The 18,701-nt window shown below is 32.1% G+C and overlaps 1 protein-coding gene across 1 annotated transcript in view; it reads right to left on the reverse strand.

Annotated features, from left to right (window-relative positions):
- LOC149792273 (stabilizer of axonemal microtubules 4-like) overlaps positions 1–16,339 on the reverse strand; it is a 32,799-nt gene extending 16,460 nt beyond the window's left edge. The window contains exons 1-6 of the mRNA XM_089970822.1: positions 16,197–16,339; positions 14,860–15,091; positions 14,275–14,428; positions 13,404–13,526; positions 9,833–9,893; positions 9,077–9,189 (exon numbers count right to left, since the gene is read on the reverse strand). Coding sequence (XP_089826948.1) covers positions 9,077–9,189; positions 9,833–9,893; positions 13,404–13,526; positions 14,275–14,428; positions 14,860–15,086 — 678 coding nt within the window. The 5' untranslated portion in view covers positions 15,087–15,091; positions 16,197–16,339. The remainder of the gene's footprint in view (positions 1–9,076; positions 9,190–9,832; positions 9,894–13,403; positions 13,527–14,274; positions 14,429–14,859; positions 15,092–16,196) is intronic.
- Between the last annotated feature and the right edge of the window lie 2,362 nt (positions 16,340–18,701).

The raw sequence follows: 18,701 nt of genomic DNA on the forward strand, positions 1-18,701 counted from the left end.
ATTACATGTGACACATATCAGTTATCCTAATTCTGGCAGTAAAGTAATATTAAATCTGGCATATATCAGTTATCCTAATGCCTATAGTAAAGTAATATTACATGTGGCACAAATCAGTTATCCTAATGCTTGTAGTAAAGTAACATTACATGTGGCACATATCAGTTATCCTAATGCTTGTAATAAAGTAATATCACATGTGGCAAATATCAGTTATCCAAATTCTTGTAGTAAAGTAATATTAAATGTAGTACATATCAGTTATCCTAATGCTTGTAGTAAAGTAATATTACCTGTGGCACAAATCAGTTATCCTAATGCTTGTAATAAAGTATTATTATATGTGGCACATATCAGTTATCCTAATGCTTGTAGTAAAGTAATATTACATGTGGCACAGATCAGTTATCCTAATGCTTGTAGTAAAGTAATATTAAATCTGGTACATATCAGGTATCCTAATGCTTGTAGTAAAGTAATATTAAATCTGGCACATATCAGTTATCCTAATGCTTGTAATAAAGTAATATTACATGTGGCACATATCAGTTATCCTAATGCTTGTAGTAAAGTACTATTACATGTGACATATCAATTATCCTTATGCTTGTAATAAAGTACTATTACATGTGGCACATATCAGTTATCCTAATGCTTGTAATAAAGTACTATTACATGTGACATATCAGTTATCCTTATGTTTGTAATAAAGTACTATTACATGTGGCACATATCAGTTATCCTAATGCTTGTAATAAAGTACTATTACATGTGACATATCAGTTATCCTTATGTTTGTAATAAAGTACTATTACATGTGGCACATATCAGTTATCCTAATGCTTGTAATAAAGTACTATTACGTGTGGCACATATCAGTTACCCTTATGCTTGTAATAAAGTACTATTACATGTGGCAAATATCAGTTATCCTAATGCTTGTAGTAAAGTAATATTAAATCTGGCACATATCAGTTATCCTAATGCTTGTAATAAAGTAATATTACATGTGGCACATATCAGTTATCCTTATGCTTGTAGTAAAGTACTATTACATGTGACATATCAATTATCCTTATGCTTGTAATAAAGTACTATTACATGTGGCACATATCAGTTATCCTAATGCTTGTAATAAAGTACTATTACATGTGACATATCAGTTATCCTTATGTTTGTAATAAAGTACTATTACATGTGGCACATATCAGTTATCCTAATGCTTGTAATAAAGTACTATTACGTGTGGCACATATCAGTTACCCTTATGCTTGTAATAAAGTACCATTACATGTGGCACATATCAGTTATCCTAATGCTTGTAGTAAAGTAATATTAAATCTGGCACATATCAGTTATCCTAATGCTTGTAATAAAGTAATATTACATGTGGCACATATCAGTTATCCTTATGCTTGTAGTAAAGTACTATTACATGTGACATATCAATTATCCTTATGCTTGTAATAAAGTACTATTACATGTGGCACATATCAGTTATCCTAATGCTTGTAATAAAGCACTATTACATGTGACATATCAGTTATCCTTATGTTTGCAATAAAGTACTATTACATGTGACACATATCAGTTATCCTAATGCTTGTAATAAAGTACTATTACGTGTGGCACATATCAGTTACCCTTATGCTTGTAATAAAGTACTATTACATGTGGCACATATCAGTTATCCTAATGCTTGTAATAAAGTATTATTATATGTGGCACATGTTAGCATATGACTGAGTTTTATGTCATATTACTCCACTGAAATATTTGCCACTTAAGAATATGTTTTACTAATACTTTGTCAGTTATACATTCTGACATGACAACTTGCTGGATACATCCAGAATCAAAATTCCTGGTTAGTGTTTTAAAATAAAGTGACCATAGGAATCACTTGCAACTTCTTGATCAATCCTACAGATAATATCTCAAATGTGTGCTAACAGGTGCCAACAGATGCCACTGTGACCACCTCAGCTACTTATTAAATAAGGACTGATCAAGAAGTATGGTATGCATTGAAGTATTTTTTAATTTGTAATCTGGGTTTCTTTTTTTGGAAAGAAATTTCTGCCAAACCAAATGTAGGATTTTTCTGTATATTACTGTGCTGACATACATCCAAAGCATACTGTTGTTTTATAGAAATAGGGTGGTCCAATTGTGCAAAAATTTTAGAGTTACTTCCCTTACCAGTCTATCACTGTAGTGCAAGATGCACATATTTTTAAGACCCAAGCCAAGGTTTTATAATAAAAAATGTGAAAATCAGAGGTATGGTATAGTCTTGCATTCAATGGCATTATATCAGCTAAATTTGGAAAATTTCTGGATTAGGCATTCTGGAACATTTACATCCCTGTATATTGTGGAGACACCAACATTGTAACCCTGTACAAGAACAAGGGCGACAGAAGTGACTACAACAACTACAGGGGCATATCCCTTCTCAGCATCGTGGGTAACAGTTATATTAAAGACTTTGCACTTGTCATCCTGAACAGACTGCAGATGCTTGCTGACAGAGTATATCCAGAGTCGCAGTGCGGGTTCTGTTCAGAGAGTCTCCACATTATCGACATGATCTTCTCCATCAGGCAACTGCAGAAGAAATGCAGAGAACAACACAGACCCCTCTTCCTGGCCTTCACAGACCTCACCAAGGCATTTGATCTGGTCAGCAGAGACGCTTCTTTACAATCCTGGTGAAAATTGGATGCCCTTTAAAGCTGCTAAGCATGATCCAGTCCTTCCACAATATCATGAAAGGCACATTGCAGTACGATGGCTCAATGTCCGACCCATTTGACATCCACAGCAGAGTGAAACAGGGCTGTGTCCTTACCCCCACGTTCTTCAGCATCTTCTTCACTGTCCTGCTCAAGCACACCTTTGGGACATCCACAGATGGGATCTACCTGTACAAGCGATCAGATGGCATACTGTTCAACCTGGCATGACTGAAGGCAAAGAGCAAAGTGCATGAAACAACCATCAGGGATATGCTCTTCGCAGATGATGCTGCTCTAGCCACTCACACAGAAGCTGAGCTACAGCGCCTGATGGACTGCTTTGCTAAAGCATGTGATGAGTTTGGGCTGACCATCAGCCTAAAGAAAACAAACGTGATGGCTAAGGATGCGGACCCCTCAAGCATCATCATCAACAACTACAAACTTGAGGTAGTCAGTCAGTTCACGTACCTCAGCTCTACCATCACCAACAACCTCTCGCTTGATGTTGAGCTCAACAAGTGGATTGGAAAGGCATCAACAACTCTCTCAAGGTTGTCGCAGAGAGTGCGGAACAACAGCATGCTGACCCTGAAAACTATGATCTCTGTGTACAGTGTTGGCATGCTAAACACTCTCTTGTATGCCAGGGAAACCTGGACTCTGTATGTCTCACAAGAGAAAAGACTGAGCGCCTTTCACATGTGATACCTCTGATGCATACTTGGGATCACCTGGAGCGATTGAGCAACAACAAGGTGCTTGAACATGCCAAGATTCCCAGCATGGTCACACTCCTTCACCAAAGTCGCATCAGATGGCTGGGCCATGTACGTTGGATGGATAATGGACGGATCCCCAAAAACATTCTTTATTCAAAACTTGCCTCTGGCAAAAGGTTGATCAAACAGCCACATCTCTGCTTCAAGGATGTCTACATGCACGACGTGAAAGCCCTTGACATTGACGTCAACACCTGGGAAGAGCTTGCTCTAGACAGGTCCAGCTGGCGACATGCTCTAATCACTGGTCTGAAAGCCAGCGAGGACAAGCTATGCTTGTTAGCTTATGAAAAGTGATCACAGAGGAAGAAGTAGCTCCAACCCACACCAGACTCAACCTTCAAGTGCAGCAAGGACTGCCACTCCCATGTTGGGCTACATAGCCAAAGCAGATGCTGCACAACCACCAACCGGGACATCTCTCATGGGCGCACTTCACTCGTCTCTCGAGACTAATGGATGCCAACACATACTGTGTACAGCATCTTGCATATGGTACTGCCTCAGGAACCAGTGAGTATCTTTATAGGGAAAATATAATTCAAGAGTATATCTCATGAACCAATGAAGTTATTTAAACTAAGCTTTTATGAAATATAAATTCTGAATGGACATTGTTTGCTGTCTTTTAAAAGTCATATTACCAACAATGGTAAATGCAATTCTGTGACATGTATCCAAGTTGGGAGCAAACAGAAGATATTTTAATGAAACTTAGTTATATCTTATGTTAGCGTGGTTTATAGTAGTTATATATTATGTTACTGTGGTCTATAGTAGTTATATCTTTATGTCATTGTGGTGTATAGTAGTTATATATTTATGTTAGTGTGGTGTATAGTAGTTATATATTATGTTAGTGTGGTGTATAGTAGTTATATCTTATGCTAGTGTGGTGTATAGTAGTTATATCTTATGTTAGTGTGGTGTATAGTAGTTATATCTTATGTTAGTGTGGTGTATAGTAGTTCTATCTTTATGTCATTGTGGTGTATAGTAGTTATATATTTATGTTAGTGTGGTGTATAGTAGTTATATATTATGCTAGTGTGGTGTATAGTAGTTACATCTTTATGTCATTGTGGTGTATAGTAGTTATATATTTATGTTAGTGTGGTGTATAGTAGTTATATATTATGTTAGTGAGGTGTATAGTAGTTATATCTTATGTCATTGTGGTGTATAGTAGTTATATCTTATGCTAGTGTGGTGTATAGTAGTTATATTTTATGTTAGTGTGGTATATAGTAGTTATATCTTATGCTAGTGTGGTGTATAGTAGTTATATCTTTATGTCATTGTGGTGTATAGTAGTTATATATTTATGTTAGTGTGGTGTATAGTAGTTATATATTATGTTAGTGAGGTGTATAGTAGTTATATCTTATGTTAGTGTGGTGTATAGTAGTTATATCTTATGTTAGTGTGGTGTATAGTAGTTATATCTTATGCTAGTGTGGTGTATAGTAGTTATATCTTATGCTAGTGTGGTGTATAGTAGTTATATCTTTATGTCATTGTGGTGTATAGTAGTTATATCTTTATGTCATTGTGGTGTATAGTAGTTATATATTATGTTAGTGTGGTGTATAGTAGTTATATCTTATGTTAGTGTGGTGTATAGTAGTTATATCTTATGTTAGTGTGGTGTATAGTAGTTATATCTTATGTTAGTGTGGTGTATAGTAGTTATATCTTATGTTAGTGTGGTGTATAGTAGTTATATCTTATGTTAGTGTGGTGTATAGTAGTTATATATTATGTTAGTGTGGTGTATAGTAGTTATATCTTATGTTAGTGTGGTGTATAGTAGTTATATATTATGTCATTGTGGTGTATAGTAGTTATATCTTATGTTAGTGTGGTGTATAGTAGTTATATATTATGTCATTGTGGTGTATAGTAGTTATATCTTTATGTCATTGTGGTGTATAGTAGTTATATATTATGTTAGTGTGGTGTATAGTAGTTATATATTTATGTTAGTGTGGTGTATAGTAGTTATATCTTATGTCATTGTGGTGTATAGTAGTTATATCTTTATGTCATTGTGGTGTATAGTAGTTATATATTATGTTAGTGTGGTGTATAGTAGTTATATATTTATGTTAGTGTGGTGTATAGTAGTTATATCTTATGTTAGTGTGGTGTATAGTAGTTATATATTATGTTAGTGTGGTGTATAGTAGTTATATCTTATGTTAGTGTGGTGTATAGTAGTTATATCTTATGCTAGTGTGGTGTATAGTAGTTATATCTTATGCTAGTGTGGTGTATAGTAGTTATATCTTATGTTAGTGTGGTGTATAGTAGTTATATCTTATGTTAGTGTGGTGTATAGTAGTTATATCTTATGCTAGTGTGGTGTATAGTAGTTATATCTTTATGTCATTGTGGTGTATAGTAGTTATATATTTATGTTAGTGTGGTGTATAGTAGTTATATATTATGTTAGTGAGGTGTATAGTAGTTATATCTTATGCTAGTGTGGTGTATAGTAGTTATATATTTATGTTAGTGTGGTGTATAGTAGTTATATATTATGTTAGTTAGGTGTATAGTAGTTATATCTTATGCTAGTGTGGTGTATAGTAGTTATATCTTATGTTAGTGTGGTGTATAGTAGTTATATCTTATGTTAGTGTGGTGTATAGTAGTTATATATTATGTTAGTGTGGTGTATAGTAGTTATATCTTATGTTAGTGTGGTGTATAGTAGTTATATCTTATGCTAGTGTGGTGTATAGTAGTTATATCTTTATGTCATTGTGGTGTATAGTAGTTATATATTTATGTTAGTGTGGTGTATAGTAGTTATATATTATGTTAGTGTGGTGTATAGTAGTTATATCTTATGTTAGTGTGGTGTATAGTAGTTATATCTTATGTTAGTGTGGTGTATAGTAGTTATATCTTATGTTAGTGTGGTGTATAGTAGTTATATATTATGTTAGTGTGGTGTATAGTAGTTATATCTTATGTTAGTGTGGTGTATAGTAGTTATATATTATGTTAGTGTGGTGTATAGTAGTTATATCTTATGTTAGTGTGGTGTATAGTAGTTATATATTATGTTAGTGTGGTGTATAGTAGTTATATCTTATGTTAGTGTGGTGTATAGTAGTTATATCTTATGTTAGTGTGGTGTATAGTAGTTATATCTTATGCTAGTGTGGTGTATAGTAGTTATATCTTATGCTAGTGTGGTGTATAGTAGTTATATCTTATGTTAGTGTGGTGTATAGTAGTTATATCTTATGTTAGTGTGGTGTATAGTAGTTATATCTTATGCTAGTGTGGTGTATAGTAGTTATATCTTTATGTCATTGTGGTGTATAGTAGTTATATATTTATGTTAGTGTGGTGTATAGTAGTTATATATTATGTTAGTGAGGTGTATAGTAGTTATATCTTATGCTAGTGTGGTGTATAGTAGTTATATATTTATGTTAGTGTGGTGTATAGTAGTTATATATTATGTTAGTTAGGTGTATAGTAGTTATATCTTATGCTAGTGTGGTGTATAGTAGTTATATCTTATGTTAGTGTGGTGTATAGTAGTTATATCTTATGTTAGTGTGGTGTATAGTAGTTATATATTATGTTAGTGTGGTGTATAGTAGTTATATCTTATGTTAGTGTGGTGTATAGTAGTTATATCTTATGCTAGTGTGGTGTATAGTAGTTATATCTTTATGTCATTGTGGTGTATAGTAGTTATATATTTATGTTAGTGTGGTGTATAGTAGTTATATATTATGTTAGTGTGGTGTATAGTAGTTATATCTTATGTTAGTGTGGTGTATAGTAGTTATATCTTATGCTAGTGTGGTGTATAGTAGTTATATCTTATGTTAGTGTGGTGTATAGTAGTTATATCTTATGTTAGTGTGGTGTATAGTAGTTATATCTTATGCTAGTGTGGTGTATAGTAGTTATATCTTATGTTAGTGTGGTGTATAGTAGTTATATCTTATGTTAGTGTGGTGTATAGTAGTTATATTTTGTTAGTGTGGCATATAGTAGTCAATCCCCTGCCTCAGGATCAAGGTCATAGCAACTGAAATTGAAATTATGTGACTTGTATTCTTGCCCAGAGTACAACTCACACCACTAAGTTTAATGAAACTTAGCCAGTTATATGTGGTGTATAGTAGGTGTATCTTATGTTAGTGTGGTGTATAGTAATTATATCTTATGTTAGTGTGGTGTATAGTAGGTCACTGTATTGTATAACATAGCCATGCTCCTCTGGCACAGGGTGAAAGTCACAGCATGGGAAAATGTAACTATGACAGGCATAATTATCAAGGGTATAATTTTTAAACTACTTAAGTCTGTTTAATGAAACAAGAACCAGTATGCCGCATGCCAGAGCCACATATCCTACCTGAATGTCAAGGTCACAGAAAGAGAAACAAAAATCATTGACTTCATTAAATATATGGGTATAACTTCTAATCCAATAAAGATATTTGAATGAAACTTAAGCCTACTGTATATGTTACCTTGACAGTGTCACAAGTAGTTAAAGCAAAACCCATTGATTCAAGGTCAAGGTCACAACATAGGACAATCTTACAGTTAGAAGTCTGTTTCCTTCATCGTGGGTATCATTTTTTAACCCTTAGAGATATTTTTTATGAAAGCACACTGTATCATATAATAATTAATTCAAGATGTGTGAAGCTGAGCATGTGTGATAAATGTGCCAATATGGTAATAAAGGATTGAACTTCACCTTTTAAAGAGCACCTTGAGCCAAATGATTCATTTTCATGACAAGTGTATACTTTATGACCTTAATATCTTCAGTGTGAATCTGCAAATGATTTCAAATGGATATGTTGAATCAAATTTGAATGTGTTTATTGTTTTTGACTTCTTCAGAGTTTGTTTCATGCATGCAGAAAATTCAGCATTTGTTATTACTGTTTATCATATGTTCATCAGTATCAAGACATATTTAAAGCAATATATTTATTACATGCATGGATCTAAATGATGAAGGAAAGTATTCTGATAGTTGGGACAAATAGTCATTTCTACATAAAATGTTTTAAAACATTGTACACTAGTGCATCTGAGATCTATGTTCTCTAAAACTACAACCTTATCAATATCACACGAAATTAATGTCTACTTCAGACATAATAATAAACAATATTTTTTAGCTGTGCATCTTATTAACCTAAAATTGGGTTTGGAAGATTTAAAAATGAGAAGAGTCGGTAAGTTTTGTAATCTAAATGAAATCCAAGATGAAAATCACATTTTATTTGTTTGTCCTGCTCTGTGTCATGACAAAAATTAATTATCACTATCTTACCAAATTAATCTCATATTAGAAAATTACAAAATGTATTACAAATAAATTGAATTCATTAGTCCATTGGCAAAATTTGTAGAAAAACAAGAAAATAAGTGATATTTCATCATAGATAGGTACAGAATGGTTTTTACAATTTGTTACTGTTTGTTACTTGCTCTTATTGTATGCATGCTGTTAATATGTCATGTAAAAAACTAGAACTTGTTACTAATAGAACTTACCGGCATGTCATTTTTATATGGAGATCCAGGATGGAATGTGATTGGCTCATCATTATATGCATGTGTAAAGCCTGATTCCTCATTGGGACCAACAGTCATCATAGAAACATCCACTACAACACAATCAAACATAAATAATACCACTGGTAAATATTGTACAGCAATGAAAAATATGACATCCTAAAGAAACTTTTCACTGATAATTGATTTTTTTCAAATTTATTTGTAATATATTCATTAATATTATCATTGTTACTTTAGTTAACATCAAAATCTGAGTACTATTAATACAAATACTTACTTTTTTAACCCTACTGTAGTAACACTATATATTTCACAGTATTTTCAAGTGAAGTTAATTATAAATTGAGTACTAGTTTAGGTCTGACCTGAATTGTATAGAAATTTCTGAATAATTCATCAGCATGGTATGGATTGAGGTTAGTTACAGAAGATGGGAAAAATTTAGTGATAAAAAATCTCATGTGACAATGTTTATTCCTTGATAGAAATTGCAGGGATTCACATAGATAATTGCATTTGTGGAATATATATATGTTTTCAGAAATATAAAATTAATTTAAAAAAAAAAACTTTCAAAAATTACCCTGTAATAATAAACTTTCCCAAAATATTAGTGTAATATTAAATTTGCTTTCAGGATCTCTGTGTGAAGTTAAATTTACTTTTAAAATCCTATTGTAATAACATACTTTTTTTGAAAAAAATCTCAGTGTAGTAATTGCATTGACTTACTTCTCTCAGATGGAAGCCCTTTGAACTTCTCCTTAGTCTCTGAGTGCATGTACCTTGGTCCCTATGAGAATAAATGTTTCGTCAGTATTTTTATTTATACTAACTGCTATAGATGAAAGCAGCAACATTTTTGTAAAGCTCAATGATATCAGTGTAAATACTAGACACAATGGTCAAGTTTGCCTGCAGGTAATTGTCTTAAGTTTTTTATGGTTTTAATTTGTCTTAGATTTTTCAAATGAGAGTGAGTGGGCTGAATATGTTTTTCTTAGTCATCTTGCTCATTCAATTGACAAAATCATGAAAAATAATTCATTACTGCAGCATTATTGGTCACATTACAGTCAGTATGCTCTCTGTTTATGCCACTAGATATGTTTACATAGTGACAGGTTTATCTGACATTCTCTTCAATGTCAATCAACTCAACAGCGTTACATCACATCAAAGTTCGAGCTTTAAAACTTACTATAGAAATGAACTAGAATTGTGTTTGTACAATGCATCTCCCCACTGCAAACATGGCAGACCATAAAATTAAAATGTGCAAAATATCAAAACTGTTGAAAAAAACCCAGAAAATTTTAATAATGGCATGAAAATAAAATAATATTATCTATTTATTTACACAATCCAAATTCACTTGTCTACCTAATATGGTGCTTTGCTTACTGTGAGAATAAGATTTTTGTCATTTCTGACAAGTTAACAATTGTGTAAAAATGACAATTTGCTGTAATGGCCTGAAAAATCTAATCTGGTGATTGGCTCATTGTCATAAAAAAGTGTGTAAAATTTCATTGTTCTAAGTCCAATATCTTTTGTGTAATATGATGCTGAAATGGTTTTGGCAAATATGCAGATTTATGGATGGACAGCAGTAAAACAGCATGCTTCTTCTATTGCAGTGGGACATAAAAAGGTTGGTATCAGTAGATGCCATTTTTTTCCACATGAGCTTTCAACGGACAAATAAGTTCAAACTTTGGGATTTACCTGTATATATAAAAACATACAAAATAAAACAAACACTTATCTTGTAAAAGCTTTGTTTTGTAGGCTAATTAGGACCTTTCCATTGGCAGTGACAATAGGTGTCAAGCTTTAACTGTCACTCACTGTGTCAGCTAGGGCATAACCTAGACCAACCAGCTAATCAGGTCCTGATAAAAAGCATGTTTCCTAGATGGCTGCTAAATTCAAACTGACCATATTTTAAAATTTTCCCTTTTTATTGGCTTTACGCAAACCTGACTCTGCAACTGCCATTGTGACATTAAAATACATTTACAGTTTTCTTGTTTTGATGAAAAATGACAAAGAAGCAAATTAATATTTCTAATTTATCCTGGCCATATGTTATGGGCATATGAAACAGTTACTACAAAATTTATTTCCTGTTAATTGAATTGCAGTTATTAGCTGAAATGGCTGGGATCTGTTTTCTGATGCTCACTTGTTTAATTCCATGATCTCAAGGACAATTAGTTATTGGACATAGCTGCTATGCAAACATTTCTTAATTCTCAAATGAAACAATGATGAAAACATAAATGACACAGTTTGACATCACATTTATAATGAACATTACAACTTTTCAATTAAACAATGGTTGATCATTATAAATTTGTTTACTTCAGCTAGAGACATAAGGCTTTTAATAGAAGATTATAAATTTTGAGAAAACTGAAAACAGAACACAGTATATACATAAAGGCAACAGCCCAGTCCATTAGGCTACATGCTTGAGAAAATCCAAAAATGTAAATGTTTCTTTATTCAACTGGTTAAACACAGGTATTTATTATGATTCTGTTAGCATGCATGTAAACAAAATCAAAAATAAAGATTAAGGTATTCTCAGTATCAATGCACTGTGTTTATATTTATGTTTTTGGAACAGGTCTAGTGATTCTATATGGAGAGTACATTTGCTGCTCTAAGTGAAAATCATCTGACAGCAACACATGAATGACTAGGCCATGATGAGAACAGTTCACTTTGAGTGTTTGTGTGTGTGTGATTTAGATTTTTAACGTAGCTTTAACAATTTTTCAGTCATATCACTACAATGTCTGTAGTATGACACTTTATAGTGATATCTAGCAATGGGGCATCATGCTGCAGACATGTAGCATGATGTCCCACCCAGTCACTTTATCCTGACATCAGGCCAACCAGTCCTAACACTAGCCTCTTAATGCTGAGCGTCAAGCGAGGCAGCTGTTAGTACCATTTTTGTAAGTCTTTGGTATGACTCGGCCAGGGATCGAACTCACGACCTCTAGCATCCAAAGCGGATGCTCTAACCACTAGGCCACCAGAGTGGTCACAGTTCACTTTGAGGCAGCATACTCGGTGTCTATGATATCAGGTTTGTTCTGGGGACATTTTATCCAAATATAAAACCCCATCCCTTTCCTTCATCACAATAACAAGCCTCTAGCAACTTTTTTTTTCAATACTGCAAAACGATATAATTTATTAGGGTAAACATTACTTGTTAAATGGCAATTTCTTGTTGACAAAATTTAGCAATTTGAAACATCCTTTTAGAAATGGTATTATCTGATGGCTTTTATTAATGATTATGTGTTATTTTATACTTGACCTTGTCCAAAGTCAAATTCATGGTGTACCTGACCAGGGACATAAATTTTGTAAACAAAAGAATACATAGTGAAAATTAAATATTCTGATCATTATTAATTAAATATGTTTACTTGAATTTGAGTTAAAGACATATTCTTGATTCTGACCCTAGAAACTTCTAGAATAGGAAAGTTCCTATTAGTTGACAGAGTATTTTCAGAAAATGGTCATTGCATCCTTGGTCAAGTAGAGGGGTATATACTCTTGTTTACACTGGGATTATTCATTCTTGCTTTAACATCAAGCAGAATCAGTCTTATTGTTGTGTTCAGCTTTTAATTTGGGTGGATTTAATTATTAAAATTATTATTCATTGTAAATACAAAGTGCTCATCAATATTCTTGGACTGGAACATTGATTTCGAATTATAGTGAATTCAGACAAGAACATTTTGGATTATATTATTATGATACATCAAAATACTATTAGTACATTGCCATGCTCCAGGCTATTGGCACATTAGCATATTTGAGACTACAGGAACATCAACACATTCAATATTATAATTTATTTGAAATACCACAGGAATTCAATTGGAACTTTATACATTTTGACTTGTGAGAGAACATTTAGGACTATTTGTGATTTAATTCACAATATTGTAAGTTCTTTTCACTTTGTATTCCATGGAAATAAACTATTTGTTGAATTTTATAAAACTTGTTGGCTTTCACTCTTTTCTGTTACTTAATTTATGGCTATAGAGTTGCAACGTTACAAAGATGTCAGTTTGATGGTAACTCATGGACAATTCAACTCCATTAAACTGATTAAAATCAATCTCCAATATATTAAGTTTTCAAATTTTACAGCAGGATCATTTCTGGAGAAAGCATTTCTCTTTATGGAAAAAACATAATTTTCATTAAAATATTAAGTTATTAAAATCTTAATTTTCAATTACATTATTTTACTTACATATCCAGCATTCTCCAATTCAACAGGATCTTTTGGCCGCAGTTTGTGAAGGAGTGGTTTTGCCTTTGGTAAAATATCAGCAGGGGCACTGGCAGCTCTGGTATTTATAAACACTCCTTGCACCTGTCAAATTATGGTACCAAGGTATCAAATACATTTACCATGAAATATATCCCAAAAACTGTAAAAAAATAGTTCAACTAGCAACAAATCGTAATATGTACACAGTTCATATGTTTTTGTGAATTAATAACTACTTTAATTTTTATTTTTGTATGATACTTAACTTTGACAAAAAAAAGTACATACCCTCAACAAAAAAAATTATAATTATTATTGTTGTACTTAGCTAGGCAGAACTTCAGACAGGGATTATTTCTGTATCTGTATGAATATCCACCTATATATCTGTCCAACCATTCACTGATTTGATTTACCTTAATGTGAAAGTTTTTTTTTCCAAAGCCTTTCTAACATAACAAATGACCTCACTGTCAAAGCTTGGATCAAGCTCAGCAACTAGGTCATGATCATGGCCAGCTTCTCATTTATTTAAAGAAACTTGTTCTGTTTATAATATGGTAGATATTTTCTCCAGTCTTCAACAAGACACTGGTAATCACATTTTTTGTGAACGTGGTTTAACTCTATCATAATGGTTTTTAATTATATTTATCTTAAAATATCAAGAAAAAACTAAAGCTTTCTAACTGAGTCAAAGAGCTGTGAGAAACTGGAAAATCTGAATAAAAGAGATTCTGGGTTTTTGTATTAAATATTGTTACAATATCACAACACTGTCCCAGCTTTGAAGATTCTACAAGGTATTTATTTCAATATGATGTATAATATCCTGGAAATAATTTCTTACTTCTGCCTCCGTTGGAAATGTAATTGGCTTCTGTCTAACAAAACCTGAGCCCACTTGATGAACATTGTAGGGTAGGGGTTCGTTTCCACGATTTTCTTTGTATGGTTGAAAGTGAAGCTCATTCACACTGTGGTAGTTCCTTGAACATATGTCACTGTAAATATAATATTTAACAATGTTCATATCACAATCTGGGTGGAAATTAGTAAAAAAATCAAATCTCGAGAGGTAATTAATACGTCAAATTTATTAATTAGAAAGAGTTTTCTCCATAGCATTACATGTATATAAGAAAATAATAATTCAACCTAATTAGGCTACTTTTTACAACAAGATGAAATATATATTTTTTTAAACTGGAAGAAATAACATGCACTGAGCATAGTAGTGTCCGTATTGGAGCTGGGCTTCATTAATTTCTTACAATTTATTACAAGAAAAAAGTTAACTGCAATATAAATAATCTAAATGATGTGAATAATGTATTTACTTCCAAAATTTCTCATTAAATGAATTATCTCATGCTCTATTCAAATTAATACAGTATACATGGTGGATTAGGAATCTGATCAGGGTTAAGTCTACCTCATAACAGGATTATCTTGATCATCAAGCCTTTTACTATAGTAAACTGCAGGTCTGAAATTTGATGAATAACCAGTTCCTGTGTGGCGGCCAGGCCTTGGTCTGAAATTTTCCCAGTGTTTGCCATATGTCGTAGAGTTTGTGGTGATGTAGAATTTCATCATGTTCGTATCAGGCCCATGACTGGCATTAATATGAGGATTCTTGCTACCCTTTGGCAAGCCCATGATGCCTAAAAATAGAATAAATATACTGGTATTCAGAATAGGTTATACATAAATTCTTAAATAATAATAATAATAATAATAATAATAATAATAATAATGTTGTCAAATGGCATCATCATCACCACTAACACCAGTGAATTTATCAACAATTGTCATTTTTGTTTTGTTCATTTTTAATTTCCTTATGCTTTCTTCTTGTTCTTCTTCTACCAATCATTCTGTCACATGTAATACAATTATTTTGCACGGGTCCTAAAACAACATTTGCATATACTTTAACATAAGCTGAAACAGAATATTTACTATTTACTCAGAAAGTTCAAAACTTTGACTGGAAGAATAAAATATAACCTAAGTTAGGAATACAAAATTAATTAAAAAAATTCTCTCTTTTATCTACATGAAAAACCCAGAGCTGATTGACAATGGAAAACAAAAATATAAATATATAAAATGCTGATCAACATGATCATTAGTAGATACCATTTAGATAAAAAGCTTTCATTTCAGTCTGAGATGTGGTTTATGGCTTGTATTGCATCAATTGAATGGCAATTAGATTCAAATGCAATATATAATACACAGCTCTCATTTCTTGTATGATTAAAACCAATATGTGACTTAAACCTTGGGTAAATCCTTCAAAATACTAAAGGCACCATCAATTATAATACTATAATAGTACAATAATACAAGTGACTAACATTTTGCAAACAAGTTTCACTCTGGATAATGTCATTCAGCAAGACCAGTGCATCTACAGGTCCATAATGTGTCAGTATCAGTAAGACAGTAAGAAAACTGCACTTTAAACGGGTTTTTCTCCCTACAGTATCCACGTTACATTTATCCTGCGACAAATCAGATATACTATAATTAGGCCTAATCAATTGATAAAGACGACCACTTAATATATTTGTCATTTATAAATATGAAAAAATGTAAGCACATTATATAGTGTCAGTAGTAGTCAGTTAATGAAAACCTCGAGCAAAACGAAGTGTTGCATTCTTCATGTGATCAGTGACAAAGTCACTTTAATATTTACGAGTAACATATTGTGACGTTTATAATGTTAAATTGTGATAAATATGTATTCAAATACTTTACCTATGGTGGTTGATACAATCTAAAGCGTGGACAATGTTTTACTCATCAACAACAATGTAAGAGATAGCAAAACCTATGCTTCCAGCGTCGTCATTAGCAACTTGCAAATATGTACACAATTATTGATGACGTTTTATATTGGTTTGCGCTAATATCGAATGAGCAAAACAAAACTAAATCAGAAACATAGTCATGCCACTCATTCGTAAAGGTGCACGGAATTTGTCCGAGATAACACTACATAAGGTATATAAACCATGCCCTCCTATGTCAGTGCAGTAGTTGATGAACAGCGCAACAGTTAACAAACAATTCAAAATTTGATGAAAAATTCAAATTGCTAGGCAAATATCTTTGTGAAAAGGAATATATATGTTGAGAAATGGAAATGTATGACAACAGTGAAGAAACATCCTTTGAATTTAAATAGTCTTATATTTATTTAATTTGGGTTGTTTGTTGCTTGTATTGTTGTTATGCATATCTGTATTTACAATTGATCTTAGTCCAACAAATAAGTTAAGGATCTACCTGACTAGTAACATATATTTTGTAAACAACATAATAAATAGTTAATATTTCTCTATGATTATAGATTAAATATTCAGATCATTATTTTGGAGGTAAACATGTTTACTTGAATCTGAGTCTAGGACACAAAGTTTTTTTCACTTGAAAATTCCTAAACTTGTTGTCAACTTTGAATGTATTAAAGATAAGACTGACCTAAATCCTAGCTCTGTTATTGTGTCATAGCTTTTTATATCAGTGTTGTTTACTTTTACAAAAATTACTCATTCATACCTTTACATCTGAAGTGGAATCAATCTTATTATGGTGTTCAGTTTTAATTTGGTTGGATTTATTTATTTAAATTATTCACTGTAATTGTAAAGTGCTCAGTAATACTTCTTGGACTAAATCATTAATTTGGAATTATTAGTGAATTTAGTCAAGGACATTTTGGATTATAATTTTGTGAGACATTGAAAGATTGTTAACACATAACCAGATTCCAGACCAGTTGCACATTACGACATTCAATATAATAATCTATTTGGAACAAAAGCAGAATTCAGTTGGAACTTCATACATTTGCTCTTATGATAGAACTTTTAGAACGATTTTGAATTTTATTCACAATAATGAAAGTTCATTTTTAATTTTCACATTGTATCATAAGGAATTAAATTATTTGTTGAATTTTACAAAGCTTGTTGGTTTTTCTTTTGTCTATTACATAGTTTAAAACCATATAGTTGTAATAATACACAAGTGTGATGTGATGTGATTTTTATTTTTAACGTAGCTTTAACAATTTTTCAGTCATATCGCTACGATGTCTGCAATGTGGCAGTTTATAGTGATGTCTAGCACTGGGGCATCATGCCACAGACATGTAGCATGATGTCCCACCCAGTCACATTATCCTGACACCGGGCCGACCAGTCCTAACACTAACCTCTTAATGCTGAGCGCCAAGCGAGGCAGCTGTTAGTACCATTTTTGTAAGTCTTTGGTATGACTCAGCCGGGGATCGAACCCACGACCTCCTGCATCTGATGCAGACGCTCTAACCACTAGGCCACTGGAGCGGTTAATACACAAATAGATATATACTTATACAGAGACATACATACATAAATACATCCATCCATCCATCCATCCATCTATCCATACATACATACATACCTACATACATACATACATACATATTTTACAAAAGTGTGTTTTTATTTTATGGTTATTTTGTTTCAACAGTCATAGACTTTGCCAATGAAACAGCCAATTCTTCTTCTTCTTCTTCTTATTATTATTATTAATATTATTATTATTATTAATATTATTATTATTATTATTATAAACCTTATGAAATTTGTCGTTAAATATTTTTTGGTTAAGAAATAAACATGCACATAAAATTTTTAGATATGGTGGAGGAGTAGTGAGAGAATAATCACAGAGTATGAATACACAGGATATTTTATTTATTTCCATGTGCAGCTAAAAGTTACGAACTCATGAAGGAGGCAATGAGATGCACAGAAAGCTACCTCAGATGTTGAAAATAATGTGTGAAGCTTGGTACAATGTTAATACTTCTTTTTGAGGAATGGTATCATTTAGGTACAGATCTATTTAATGTTTTTATCAATGACACATTTCATTTTGTACTGATAGTAAATTATATAATGATACACATTATACTATGCTTTCACAAATGGGTGCAAATATCAAAAAAGTACTCAAATCACTGGAAAAAAGTTTATCTTTAATTTAATGATTTACAAATAAACAGATGAAGTCAAATAGCTATGAATTTAAAGATCTTACTCTTGGTCCTAAAAGAATATTTACTTTAAATTTAAATAGTAAAATTATCAGACAAGCATTACAGACAGGTACAGCAGATTGGGAAAATTAAATATATGCTATTTATTCATAGTGACCAACTTCAGCAACTGTCAATTACTCTGAGACTTTGTGGTGTGTTTAATATCAAGA

Source organism: Sinohyriopsis cumingii, chromosome 9 (assembly GCF_028554795.1).
Source record: "Sinohyriopsis cumingii isolate HCF-2022 chromosome 9, ASM2855479v2, whole genome shotgun sequence".
NCBI lineage: Eukaryota > Metazoa > Mollusca > Bivalvia > Unionida > Unionidae > Sinohyriopsis > Sinohyriopsis cumingii.